General features: G+C 33.3%; 1 protein-coding gene across 5 annotated transcripts in view; it reads left to right on the top strand.

The window, feature by feature from the left end:
* LOC140441031 (sterol O-acyltransferase 1-like) overlaps positions 1 to 15,088 on the top strand; it is a 67,617-nt gene that overhangs the window by 30,024 nt on the left and 22,505 nt on the right. For all 5 annotated transcript variants that reach the window (XM_072531426.1, XM_072531428.1, XM_072531425.1 and 2 more), the window contains exon 3: positions 13,269 to 13,442. In XM_072531426.1, the coding sequence (XP_072387527.1) occupies positions 13,269 to 13,442 (174 nt within the window). The remainder of the gene's footprint in view (positions 1 to 13,268; positions 13,443 to 15,088) is intronic.

Here is a 15,088-nt window from a genome sequence, read left to right as displayed (position 1 = left end):
CTGCATTTAATTGTTGTAACATATCATTTAGTTCTTGGATATTATCGGCTATTAAAACTATCATCTGCGAATCGCAAGTGGTTTAAGTATGATCCGTCGACGTTGATACCCTTATTATTCCATTCTAGTTTCTTCATGTCTTACTCTATTGAAAGCTTTTTCGTAGTCAACAAAGCACAAGTGTAGGTCAACGTTTATATCACGACATCGCTGAATCAGTATATTGATGGCAAAATGTCATTCTCGAATACCCATTCCAGTTCGGACTGGGTTCTGAAGTCTAGGTTTTTTAGATTCTTAATAGTTTTTCTTTTTCGTCAAGAGAGTATTTCTATATGGAATAAATCTTTCCAAACTGTAACATTGCTCCTTTCTTTATAGTTGTTTGGCTCGAATAACCTGTCTATCGGGAACCGGCTGAAGCCAACAAGGTGAATCAGTCCCCGTGGTGTGGAGCTAATGTCTTGTTTTAAACTTTTTTTTATATAGCTTGTGTTTAGTTCTAGCTGAAAACTGGGTGCGGTATAAATATTACTTCTTCTTCTTCCTTCTTGTATGTAGGCTTTAAAGCCTGTTTCTTCTTCAATATTAGCTTCCTAAATTGTTTAAATTATCGCACCATCTTTTTCTTGGTCTGCCAATACTTGTTTGTGGATTTGGTGACTTATATCGTGCTATTCGTACTATCCTATCCTCTGCCATTCTACTAATGTGTTGGTTCCACTCCTGTTTCCGTTTTGTCACCCATCCATTTACGTCTTCTATATTGCCAGCTCTTCATATGTTTTCGCTTCTCTCCTATCCAACAGACGTTTCCCTGATATTCGTCGGAGTATTTTCATCTTAGTTGTTTCTAGTAGTTGTCTCGTTTTAAATGTGTCAGGTCTTGTCTCCGCCGTGTATGTTAATATAGGTCTAATGGCTGCTTTATAGATTCTTGTTTTTGTGCCTTGTCTTAGGTGTTTGTTCTTCCAGATTGTGTCATTAAGAAATCCCGTCACTTTACTTGCTTTTAAGCTTTGTTGTCGTACTCCTTCTTCAACATCTCCGTAACTAGTTATATCTATTCCCAGATATCTAAATCTGGCTTCCTGCTTTATTATTTTCCCATCAATTGCGATTTTACATCATAGTGGGTATTTAGATCTTGTCATACATTTGGGTTTTTCTGCTGATACTATCATATTGTATTTCTTGGCTGTTGTATTGAAGATATGTGTTAATCTTTGGAGCTCGTCTTCTGTCTCGGCGATTAATGCGGCGTCGTTTGCATAACATAATATTTGGATTTCTTTTTTCCCTTTTCTATAACCATGACCTTTACGTACTGTTTGTATCATTTCATCCATTATTATATTAAAGAGAAGTGGGCTTAACGAGTCATCCTGTCTGACTCCGCTTTGTACTGTAATACACTGTGTTAGGTTTCCATTTATCTTTGCCGGTATAAATATTAGATCGTTTATTTTCTGCAGACGGTATACCGGCCCTCCCAGTTTCGAAGTTTCAGACTAAATCCTTTCTTACGTTTCGGATTATTTAACCATATTGGATCACCTCTTTCGACAGTTGTCCCGGTAGCACGAATGTCGAGACTGGCCTTAGATTTATCAGTTTCAAGCTTCAAACTTTTACGAGCAAATTTGTAGACTTTTTTATTTTTTTTTAATTTTCGGGATGAACGTAACGAAAAGAACTAAATTAGATCTTGAGGAAGCTTCATTTCTCTTCCAGTGATCATCATCGATGGAGAATAATCAATCGCTTCATGTTCGGAACCTCTGTAGGCTAGCAGGAATACAGAAATTAAAGTATCCCAATATTTTTGATTATCAGCGACAAACTCTAATATGTAGGATTGACAAACAGTTCTATTATGTATTTTGACCATTCCGTCTGAGTGCGGATTGAGAAGTGCAATGCGAGTTTTCCTAATACCCAAGATTTTTATTAAACCTGACATCATTCTGGTTCAAAGTGTTTATCCTTGATCAGAATGTAACAGTAAAGTAATTTCGTGTCTTGATACAACGTGTGTTATGAACGCATCTGCTACTGTAGTCACTTTTTTATTAATAAGGGATATAATTTCAAGCCATTTTGAAAAACAATCCATTGTGACCATTAGGTATTAATTTGTTTCCTCTCTTTGTCATCGGAAATAGACCGAGAATATCTACTGTTAGTCATTCAAAAGACTCTCTGAAGAAAAATATTGTGCAATTTTACCAAGACTTCTTCTTTGTGCACCTTTTCTACCATTATATAAATCGCATTTCTTACACCAATCTTCCATATCTCGGCGAAAATTGATCCAGTAAAATCTGTCTCGAACTATGACAAGCGTTCTTTTGCAACACGCATCAACATATCCATTATCTAATGTACCGTAGCGAGGATAGTTATTTTCCGATTTTTCAGCGTTTTCCTTCGATTTTGCCCTGAATGATCAACCCGAGTAAGCGATATAGTAGAACATTGGAACGATACCGAGATTCCCATTGAGCCCAGTACGCCTTTATAGTTCCATTGTATTTGTTTATTTCTTACTAAATACGACTTAATCCATTTTTAAGACATTCTCGTATGACTATGAGAATGTTGAAAGAAGGAAACTACATCGAGTATATAGAGCACAAATAAAATCTTTAATTTATTAAAAATTTCTCTCCTTTTAAAATCGTTTGGAATTATATGAATAAAATATATATGTACCATTTAAATTATCAAATATCAATATGCATTTAGAATATAAATTTCATGGTGAATAGTTGCTATTTAAAAAATTAAATAAAAGTTTATATTGTTTCCATAAATTACTATTTTTACATATTAACAGTAGGCAATATGTCACCCTTTAATTTAACAATATATTGAAAAATAGAAGCACAATGCTTAATAAAATACAAGCAAACGACAACTCCAATTGTATCAGTAGATTTGGATCAGATTTAATTAAAAGCTGCATTGTGCCAATGCGCTAGGATATAATGATTGAGAGAAAAAAATCAAAAATATACTACTCTCCAAAATTAACGCACCACCTAAAATGGACCATGATTTTAAAACTATATTTCTTCTGAACCCTTAATTGGATTTCCATGATTCATTTTTCACATTGTAGGTATATTTCTAGTTAATGACTATATTAATTATTTTTTTAAAAATGTCAACGTTTTACTTATATACAGGGTGTAAAAATAAAGTTGTGTTTTTTCATCTAATTTTGCAACACCCGGTGGAATATATTAGAAACAAACGCTACACGTTATTAATATTTTAAGATCGCTTCATTCTTTCTTCACATTTTGGTAAAAAAATCATTACGATACGTTTATTATCAAAAAAGAAAAGTATGTTCAAAGCATTGCAAGATTTCTTACTCTCCAAAATTAACGCCCGACCTCAACTCTACCATAATTATTAAGATATTTTTCTTGTGTATCCTTGATTGGATTTCAATAAATTTTTTTGCTCATTGCAGACCTATTTCTAAGTAATTACGGTATTATTGTTTTCTGGGAAGTGTCAGCATTTCACCTAGATACGGGGTGTAAAAATAAATTTGATTTTTCATCTTATATTGTAACACCCTGTGGAATTTACTTAAAGCAAATGCTACATCTTAATCTTAATACTTTAAAAAAGTTTCATTTTTTTTAACATTTTCGTAAAAAAATCATCAATATTTTTATTAACAAAAAAGAAAAGTACGTTCAAAGCGTAACGTGACTTTATTAAATTGTAAAAATTCAACATTCAATTTCAAGAAATCTGAGCCAAGATGAATCAGGCAATTACTTTAGCTGATGTAGGCTTAAGTTATCGTGAAATAGGCTTGAGGTTAGGGGTATTTCATACTACAATATCACGAGTCATTCAACGTTTTCGAGAAACAAGAGACCATACGAAACGTCGTGGATAAGGAAGAGAAAAACTTACAACACCACGACAAGATCAGTTTATCAGGCTTCGTGCTATAAGAGAACGTTTTCTCACAATGAGACATTCACAAATACAAGTGACAAATGTTCATAATATTCAAATTAGTAGAAACACTATATAAAGGCGTCTCGCCGAACAAGATCTGCAAATAAGGATACCAGTCAGATCTTTAAACGTAAATCATTGTAGAAGTAGATTACAATTTGCCAGAGAGCACCTTGACTGAAATGTTGATGACTGGAAGTACGTGTTGTTCACTGATGAATCGTGGTATTGCTTATATAGCTCAGTGTGAGAGTTAATCGACGGCCAAGAGAACGCTACGCACAGTGTAATATACGACCTATTACTTTATTCAATGGTGGATCTGTAATGGATTGGGGAGGAATATCTCTTACAATGCAAACGGACCTTGTTGCTTTACGAAGAGATTTCTTAACAGGTGAAAGGTATATTAGACATTTTGTCTAACCATGTAGTTCCATTTGCTCCTTACATAGGACCACATGTTGCACGTGTGGTTCGCAAATATTAGAACGAGGTTGGAATACAAACCATGAACTGGCCACCCTGCAGCTCTGATCTCAATCCCATAGAGAATTTGTGGGATATTATTGATCGTCAACTTAGGAGGCGACAACCACCACCTGTCTCTTTTGACGACATAGAAGTTATGGTAAGAGAAGTTTGGGATGCAAATGATCAAGACCAAATACGCTGCTTGATTTTAAGTTATGGAAATACTAGTTATTAAGTGTTTTTGGGAAAGGGCAATTGTTCGAGAATATTTAGGTTATATTTTCTTAGTCTTTATTTGTATTAAATGTCAATAAAGTTTATGTACTTTACAAAAACTTGTTACATTTAAAGTTCTGTATAATCATTAATAATAGAGATATTAAGATAATTTTTTTACGGAAATCTTGAGAAAGAACAAATTGATTTCAAAATAATAAGATGTAGCGTTTATTTCTAATAAATTTCACAGGGTGTTGCAAAAAACGATGAAAAAACACAACTTTATTTTTACACTCCGTATACGGGTAAAACGTTGATATTTTTCAGAAAACATTAATACATTGATTTACCAGGAATAGATCTATAATATGAAAAAAACATCATCAAAATCTAATCATTCGTTCAGAAAAAAAAATAGCTTCAAACTTTTGGTACATTTAAGTTGATGCGTTAATTTTGGGCATTAGTGTATTTAGTATCTTTTATAACATGAAATCTACGCAAAGATCATATACACACAGGACATATTACAGGACAGAAAAAAACAGAAAAAATAACAAGTGAGGATTAACTGTAGTGAAAATATCGTAGAATTTCTTTACATTAACTAATCAAACATATCTGAGCATATACTACTTGAATGGCTAATTTTTCAACACACGCACACACACACACAATACTAATTTCCGACCTGATTTATACTTGCATATCCGTAGGAACATTTGGGCATACAATTCATTTAGGAGGATTTGCCCAGGTAGATCAAGGAAGAATCATCCGAGCTCCACTACTCCCCATGCACTCTTCCTTAACCCGCTCTCATAGCACGCTGACGTGCAATGAAAGTCTACATACTATCATAATAATGCTTGTCACGTGAGAGTCTTGGAAAACGAGACTCCCTTGTGACGTCTTCACCGCGTCCAGGACAGCGTGAGGTGCTTTAGTCCCGTGGTCTTATTTTTCTTGTTATCTTTGTGTTTTGTGTCCGAGCTTCGATCTTCGATAAGTTTCCAGAGCCTTTCGGCTGAACAGACTCCAGATTCTTAACACTCACCTCTGATGGGAACAGGGTCCCTCTCGCCAAGTTTTTAATGTTTTGTTGGTATATACCATTTTTTTATTATTTTTTTGGATGGCCTCCACTTTTTTTGTGTTTTTTAATTTTTTTTTTGCGGGAGTTTGGAATGAGGATCGACTAAAAAGTATCTTTTGCATTTGTTTTCCAATAAAAATGTCAGTTGCGCTGAATTGCGCAAAGATGTCATCATATAAAAAATCTTTTTTAAAAAATTGTTGTCATTTTTAGAGATATTTATATGTATTAAAAAGTTGTCAGATTTTTTCCTCAAACACATCCGGCAACTCTATGTACCACCAATCTGTTCTCCATCTGTCTACACAAGTCCCCTTCGCGCATTTTTCTCAAATATAACAGAGGAATATATTTTAAAATACTTACTATGAAGTAATCGTTTCTTGTGTAAAATGGTATAAATTTATTAAAATTTTTAAAAGTATCCAAAATAGATCTTTAAATTTCCAGAAAACTTCTCAAAACAGATGGAACATGACTTCTACGGAACACAAAAACAAATATGGAGAATGATCAGAGGACAAAGAAAAAAGATAAACAAACTAATAAAAATGAAACACATTCAGAAGGAAACATGGGTAGACTACTTTCGCTACTTACTAAAGGTGACGATAATGAACCACCAACACCAGAGGTGACGACAAACGAAGAAATAAATATTGAGAAGGAAGAGGTAAAGAAAGCAATAAGAAAATTAAAAAATAGAAAATCACCAGGAGAGGACAGAATACCGAACGAACTCCTAAAGTATGGAGGACCAGATCTGACCAAAGAACTATTAAAGCTAATCCAAAAAATAATAGAACAAAACAGAATTCCTCAAGAATGGATATATCCCCTTCAAAAAGGGAGACAAATCGGAACCTGAAAATTACAGAGGAATTACAAGGTATATAACATCAAGCAAAAGCACAGTGGCTTGTAGAAACTTGCGAAGAGATAGAAGACCTACAGAATAAACATGGTGATAGACTTCTCCATAAGAAAATTAAAGAAATGTGTGGGATCAGAAACGCTAGGCAGTGTGGCACAATAACAAGCACGGATGATAGAGTCCTGACCACAATAGAAGAAATAAGCGTTGAATGGCGAACATATATACAAAACCTATTCTCAGACGATAGAACAATAAATATTGATAGACAAACAAACATCGAAAATAACGACTTCCCCCTCTTAACGTCAGAAATAAAATACGCCTTAAAAAATATGAATCTGGATTTGTCCCTACGATACCTCATGATAAAGTGTTATGTATATAGTGTACTATTACACGGCGTGGAAGCTTGGACGTTAACAGTCAGCTCGTTACGACGTTTAGAGAGCTTTCAGATGTGGGTATTTCGTCGTATGCTGAAAATTCCATGGACCGACCGTGTTAGAAATGAAGTTTTAAGACATATGAATAGAGAACGCCAACTCAGAAATTGTCAAGAAGCGTAAAACATCTTATCTTGGACACATATTTAGACACGACAGGTATAACTTCTTTCAGCTTATTATAGAAGGGAAAATAGAAGGCAGACGCGGCCCGGGTAGACGACAATTGACCTGGCTACGCAACATCAATGATTGGACAGGATTAGACTTTCAAAGTTTAATAAGGAAAGCCAAAAATAGGGAAGACTTTGCAGAGGTCATCTCCAACCTTCGTTAAGAAGACGGCACCCAAAGAAGAAGATAACATCAAGAACTGGGTAAGAAATAGAAGAGTAGAAAGGAACGATCATATAAGCCGAATAACAACAAATAGAGTAGTAAAGAGGGCAAGAGACCGTTCCGCAAGAGAAAGACGATTAGTAAGAAGACCACGTAAATGATGGAATGACAACTTACTGGAGGAACATTGAAAAATAGACAGAGTCATGTCTACATAAAATGAAGAAGAAGAAGAAATTTAAAGAACGTTTTCAGTCCTATCGGCCCATCCTCCGAGAAAAATATAATAGTTACAACTAGAAAACCTAGTCATCTAACCACCAGCATCTAACGAGGTCAGATCACCCTCAAATTATGTATAAAGTAATAAATTTTATTTTATAAATAATAATTATGACACTAGGTCGATGTTAAAGGCTTACATTTTTTAAGGAACATGCCAATTCTCTGTCCTAAAAAAGGACATAGTCCAACGAGTGGTGATAACCAACCATTTTAATAAATTTACACCATTTTACACGTTAAAGTTTTTATTTCTTAAATCTATGGTATATAGCGAACCATGATATTTTCTATTTTAAATTTTATATTTTAAAATCTTTCCGAATGTTGTGTATTGAATATGTTTGTTAAAATTATTTTATTTATTGTTAGATATGTTTAAAACTAGTAATTTATTATTAAGTCAAAAACAAAGTGATTAAATAATAATTTGCAACGGAGTATTTTTATTTCTATTTTCGATAAAAACAGTAATGTTGTCATTTGCTAATAATGATATAGATTACAGTTAACATTAGATTTAAAATACTTATTTGATTTATTTACATCAACCAATTACTTTGTTACACTGTTAATACCAACCGGCCACTGATAAATACAGTAATAATACAGAGTGGTCAAATTTTTTGACAAACTTCGTTAAGTGATGTTATTAAGGAGATATGTACTAAAAATATATATACAAAAATAGAAGACAACTTTAAAATTTGTTACAAATATACAGACTCTTTAATTTTTAAATGCATATTTACAATTTACCCATAAACACTACATTGAGTAATTAGTAAATGTGATGGCAATATTGATTTGATTTGGGTACCTTCCAGCGACAGTTCTCCATTTTCACCTATGTAACCAGGTCTTCTGATCAAGATCTCTTCAGTCTTCGTTCTTTCATTGGTGGCTGATATAATTCACAGATAATTTGGCTATGGTGCATTTAATTACGAATTTTGGCTTTGTTGACGTGGAGTGTTATGACATCTTTTACGGTCGGTGCTCCTAGGTCATTGTGGATGATTGTATTGCCCACATACCAAGGGGCGTTAGCTATCATAAGCAGTGTTTTTGATTGGAAGGTCAGCAACATTTTTGTGTTTGAAAGCTCGCTACAGTCCCAGAGTTCTACGCCGTAAGTAGGTACACATTGGTTTTAGTACACATTGGTACCATACAAAATACCAATGACAGTTGTGACTTTCTGCCAAATAATCAATTTGCAAATGCAACCCAAGATCTTTCATTACGTCTCTAGCAATAAAAGGATCGTTATTTAGGTGCCCCTTCTTGTTGTGAATGTGATTTGGGCTGATTTTTAGTTGTTGACTTTATTTTCCCATTTTTCAACCAATTCTCTAATGTATGCAAGTCATTTTGAAGCTTTTCAGATGCTATGTCTGGGTCTTTGTTTGAAACTAAGAGGGCTGTATCATCTGCAAAAGTTGCCACTGTGACGTCATGTATAATAGGTATATCAGCAGTTAAGATTATGGTATAGGAAGTTACCGAGGACATTTCCCTAAGAAACTCCGGATTGGATTTAGTGATAGGTTGAAAAACTATTATTGATTTTTACTTGGAACGAACGTTCGTTAATATATGACTTCAGGACAAGATATAATGCTAGTCAGTAAAGATTTTAATTTATATAGCAAACCGTTTTGCCAGACTTTATCAAAAGCCTGCTGAATATCAAGAAATATTGTACACCTAATCTTTTCTTTCAAACTTTCTTGATTTTATTTAAGATTCGATGACACTGTTGGGATGTTGAATATTTTTGATGAAAACCAAACTGATGTTCAGGTAGTATGTTCTCGAGTGGTACAGTTTCGCTTATTTTATTTAGCAGAAGTCTTTCAAATATCTTGGACATCAAGCTTATCGGACGATAGGAAGAAGGTTCTGTAGGCAATTTACTTAACTTACCAATCATTATAATGTGAGCATATTTCCACTTGATTGAAAAATGGCTTAACTGCAGCGTTCTATTCTAGATAATAGTAAGCATGAGAACTGCTTTTCTGGGTAGATGTTTTAATACTCTCCCATCTAATAAATCGTATCCTGGGGCTATAGCTATCATTACATAAAGTGCAAGCTGCAGAAAGATACTTCTAGATTTAATACATGTTTTGTATCATCGGGGCCACCACATTTAACGCATACGTTGTTAAGCAATATGATTTGGAGTGCCCATAGGCCTGGCATCGGGTGCACTGTATTATACTGTTATTTTATCTTGAAGCATCTATGTTAATTTTTAAGTTTAATAGAAATTCTATTTCTAGTCAATATCGATAAAGACTAGTGGAAGAGGTTCTTTTGTTAGTCTATGTTTAACATTGATTATGTTTTTGACATGGTGGTCTTTTTTAGCAACTTCGGTTTTTGTATCAGTTGTATTAATTATAGGGTTCTCTTACTACTTATTGGTTGTTTTTCTTCATGTCTTTTTGGCTCAGTAATGTTTCCTTGTTTTCTTTCACTTAAAAATCTGTAAATGGTTCTTTTACTAACACCTGTCATACCGCAGCACATAGTCACTATATTATTAACCATAGTTAGATGTTGTTGATGTTTTTTCTCTCAGAGAATACTCGTCGTTTTTAAGTTTAGCAGCAACAAATTGAAACGATAAGATGATGCCATTTTAATGCCTGGACTAAACTACTACTATAACACAACGGTATCAAATTCACCCCAACTTACGCAGGTACTCCTTGTCAAATTCGTCAGTCATTATTAAGGGATTATCCCCTAAGGAGTCAGGGTATTCTATGAATCTAATAGTATTTTTTTAAGCCTTTCTCTCTATTCGGATTGCCGAATTAAGGCCTCTCCTAATTCTCGCCATTCATCTCCATTGTTTATAAGACGTTTCCACATTGGAAACTGACTAATTGGCTAATAAAGTCGGTTCGCTATATTTACGCGGGTTTCGGATTAAAATTTTTATTGTAATTACCCAGTTTTAATTACCTGCTCTTTGGGGAAATATCAACTGGCCAAATGAAATGAAAAATAATCCATAACTTTTTTAATTAAATAATAATGGAAAATCTTTTATATAATTGACAGTATAATAAGGAGAATTACTTCATTAATGGAGTCTAATGTGGCTAATATAAACCTAATAATAATTTTATACCTATTACACTTCACACAGAAAATATGGTCTATGTATATTTGTTCCATGGAGAGAATTTCTAATGAAAAATAAAAAAATTTTACTTGCCAACAAAAATGAAAATCAGTCATTATCATCAAAAATATCATAATCGTCATCATCATCACTGTCATCACCATTAATTGTTATTATGATTGGACTTATTTCGTTTATTTTATTTTCACGATTCCACCAATCTTCTATTAGTTTCTCGCACTTGAATATACAGTTGCACCACATTTCTGGAGTTACAATTGAAAGTGCCTTTCGCCAAGTTTCCCGAACTGCGTCGTCGCTATAACCGTTAGGCCCAATATGGTTGTCATAATATTGTTTTGCTATTCCCCATATATATTCGATGGGATTAAACTGGCAATGATACGGTGGCAGACGTAAAACTTGATGACCGTAACTTTCAATAATCTGATCCACAACAAAGGTTTTTGGTTTTGCGTGGATATTTTCCAAGCGTAATAATTCTCATTTTAAAATATGTTGTGTAAATGGTATATGTTCCTTTGTCAACCATTCTTTAATTTTATTAACAGTCCAAGAATTTGTTGGACTTTTGTTTAATACTTCAGAATGGTAAGGTGCATTGTCTAAAATAATTACGCTGGGCTCACTTAAACCATAAAACCATAAAACATAAAGTTTTTCATGTAACCATTTTACAAACATTTCTGTGTTCATATTATCGTGATAGTCACTTGATTTTGATTTAGATGAAAATATTAAATCAGCACCTTCTATAAAACCCGATTTCCCTCCTGCATGTAAAATTATGTGTCGCTTCCCTTCTCCATCAGTATGTTTGATAGACTTTACAGAAAATATCCATGTTTCGTCTAAATATATAAAATTCGCCCTTTCTTCTTTTAATTTAGAATATTTTCTTAGAAAGTTAATTCTTTTATGCACAACAGAACTTCTTTCACAAAGGGCTTTTCTGTTATCTTCCTTTTGAAATTTGAAACCCAAATTATGTTTCACTTGCCATAGACTTGTTCTGCCAATTTCGTCAAATTTTCTATCTTTTAATTCCGAAAGAATTGTATTTAAGGTCACATGTTCCTTGTTGGCTCGCATTCGATAAATGGTATCACGAATTTCAAATTTTTTTCCATCTGGAATATCTTTCGTTTTCAATGATAGGCGAGTTTTTCGGTGATCTTCTTTCGGCCGTTCATTATTGCGATTTTGTAATACTCCTCTTAGTTTGGTTTCACTAATTCCTAGAGCATCACATACGCGTTGTTGAACAGACATTACCGATTTAAAAGACCGCCATTTTCTTTTTCATCCGTAAAATACTTATGTACACTACAAATTAGACTATCTACATCTAACACACGTCTAGGCATTTTTAAATATTTCCACCAAACATACAATGTCAACACTGGCAAAGAATCAATTCAACTGCAATATTGTAACAAATTTATGCCTACCCTAATGTTATTTTAATGTATTTTAAAATATGACCATTAATACAGTTTTTACCTAATTTTCTGGGAAGTCGTTTACTGCAACTGGTTATCAATGAGCCATTAGCATAATTTTGTTAATACGAAACCCGCGTAAATATAGCGAACCGACTATAGTATAGATATTCCTTATAAATCCAAAAATGGTTCTACTATTAAAAGAGAGAAATTGTTCCACGAAAAAATTAAAGAGCGAAAAAAAATACAGATAATTATTTGTCTAAGATATAACTTTTACGAAATTCGTGGTTTCGCGGTTTTTTTTATTATTATTAGCGTTAAAAAGAGTGTTTAATTTCATGGAGCCTTTTTTTAAGTATATGTAACTAAACAAATTAATGCATAACTCGTAATTAAAAAAAAAACCTTATTAAAAAACCTTATCCGTACGACAATTGTTTATGGTTTTGACGGTAACTCTTAAACTCTATTTGAAGATTTGCATTTGTAATGAGCTACCAGTTGCAAGCAAATAGACTTTAGATATCTCCAGCTTATCACAAGGTCAAGATAGATATATCAAATTGTCTACATTATCAAGTTTGCTTTTTGTTGAATTTAAATTGAAGCTAAAAAGAATTAAATTGGTACCGCTTGGAAAAATCCTAATAATCGACTCGTAAGACAACCGTAGTAGCAGAAAAAGACCAAATAACAACAAAGGATTGAATGACTAATTAAATATCAGACGTTATTCGATAAAGGAACAGGTGGAAAATAAAATCGCCACTCACCGATTTAGTATTTCTCAGGAGACATATTACAACAATTAATTTTAGCTGTTGTACAATTATATTTATGATATATGTATATTTGATTTATGTTTACACAATTTGTTTACTATTTGTTCTGATTTTGTCAATGTTTCTTTCATATTCTTTCTTGTTTTTTCCAGAAAGCAAAAAGAGTACAAGGCATTACAAGAGAAGCAGTTTGAAGCAAGAGATTCGCTAATTGAAGAACTATGCAACAATGTACCTCATATAGCATCGATACAGAACTTTTTTATTGCCACCATATTTTGCCTGTTCACGAGTATTTTGGCAAATGACTATATGGTAAAAGGAGAGTAAGTATTCATTTATAATTTCACTATATTATTTCATTCCTTAGTGATTATTTTTTTCGTATATAAATTATTTTTTTTTAATTTTTAATTTTTTTATATATTTATATATTATTTTTTCCTTGCCGTTGTTCTTTGTTTCTTCCAATATGTATTCCTTTATTATCTGTTGTCATACTTTTCCTATATTTTTTTTCTTTGTTCCATTGCTCTATATTGACTTCTTGAACAGCACGACCATTTTTGTTATTAAGTCCCCAGTGACCACTTATATTCCACCATCTTCGCAAATAGCATTGCTCATCTATTTTATTATAAAATGGGTGCGAACACAGAAATGGCAAGTAGCATAAACTGTGCAATTAAAGAAAACTGGAAGTAGAAAAAGAGGATCCTTGCTTTTTGTCTCTTCCTAGATATGTAATTGGGCGGGCATGTTTTCGACGCTGAAGTACCTGAGGGTCTTAAAAGTACCCTTGTTTTGGACGCTGCCGGAAGGATTATCGCAGGTACCAGATATTAGATATAATTAGGGTTTAATGATGGTCATTGAAATTTACTTAGTTACTAGTTATTAGTTTGTCAGAGAATAGTGAAAAGTGAACATGGAAATTTCAACGTTAGTAAGTAATCGTGGTAAAATTTTGCTCAAAGTGAACAGTTTTACTTTTTCTCAAGATAAAGTACTAAAATCGGGAGAAACGTATTGGAGGTGCGTAAAACGGTCGTGTAAAGCGAAGATATTCACGAAAGGGCCAGAAAAGTTAGTGATCCGAAGTAATCTAGAACATAATCACGAGTGTGATATCAAGACCCTTAATAGACAGATTGTGCGTAGCACTGCCAAAAGGAAGGCTAAGGATAATTTGACCGAAAGGTCGTCCAAAATCATACATAGTGCGTTGAAAGAAAATGTAGATTGCTTGAGCCACATGTCTGTTAAAGACGTTAATTTAATACGAAATCAAATATACAGTGAACGGCGAATGGCTCAACCGAAACTGCCCAAAAGTAAAGAAGAAACTATTGCTGCGGTAAATATTATGAATATCAAAACACTTAAAGACGAGAATTTTATATTTGCGGTTGAACTAAGTTCTAATATTATCATCTTCTCGTGTAACACTAACATGCGTTTTCTGTGCGGCAGTGAAACGATTTATATGGACATATATGGACGGTACATTTAGTTACTGTGCTCAATATTTCAAGCAATTTTTTACCATACATGTATTTATCAATGGACATTATATACCATTGTGTTATTGTTTACTTCCCGACAAATCGGAACAAACCTATATAAAACTATTTAATGTTTTGAAACGCAAATGTGAAGTAATTGGTCTAAAATTCAATCCAAAAATCATTTTCTCCGATTTTGAAATTGCTATCCACAATGCTGCGCGTTTTGAATTTCCAAATGTGCACATTAAAGGGTGCCGTTTTCATCTTATGCAAGCTTGGTATGGTAATATCGGTGGTTGTGGCTTAATTCGGGAATATAAATTGGCAGACAGTGAAATATCTAAATGGCTGAAATATATTTTTGGGCTGCCATTTTTACCTCCCTTAGAAGTCGAAGAACCTTTCATATAAGATTTTATGGCTATTCAACCAAAGAATTCAAAAATTGAAAAGTTTTCCGACTA

The sequence above is a fragment of the Diabrotica undecimpunctata genome, chromosome 5 (genome assembly GCF_040954645.1).
Source record: "Diabrotica undecimpunctata isolate CICGRU chromosome 5, icDiaUnde3, whole genome shotgun sequence".
Lineage (NCBI taxonomy): Eukaryota > Metazoa > Arthropoda > Insecta > Coleoptera > Chrysomelidae > Diabrotica > Diabrotica undecimpunctata.
Note: the sequence above shows the minus strand (reverse complement) of the source record. Positions and strands in the feature narration are given on the sequence as shown.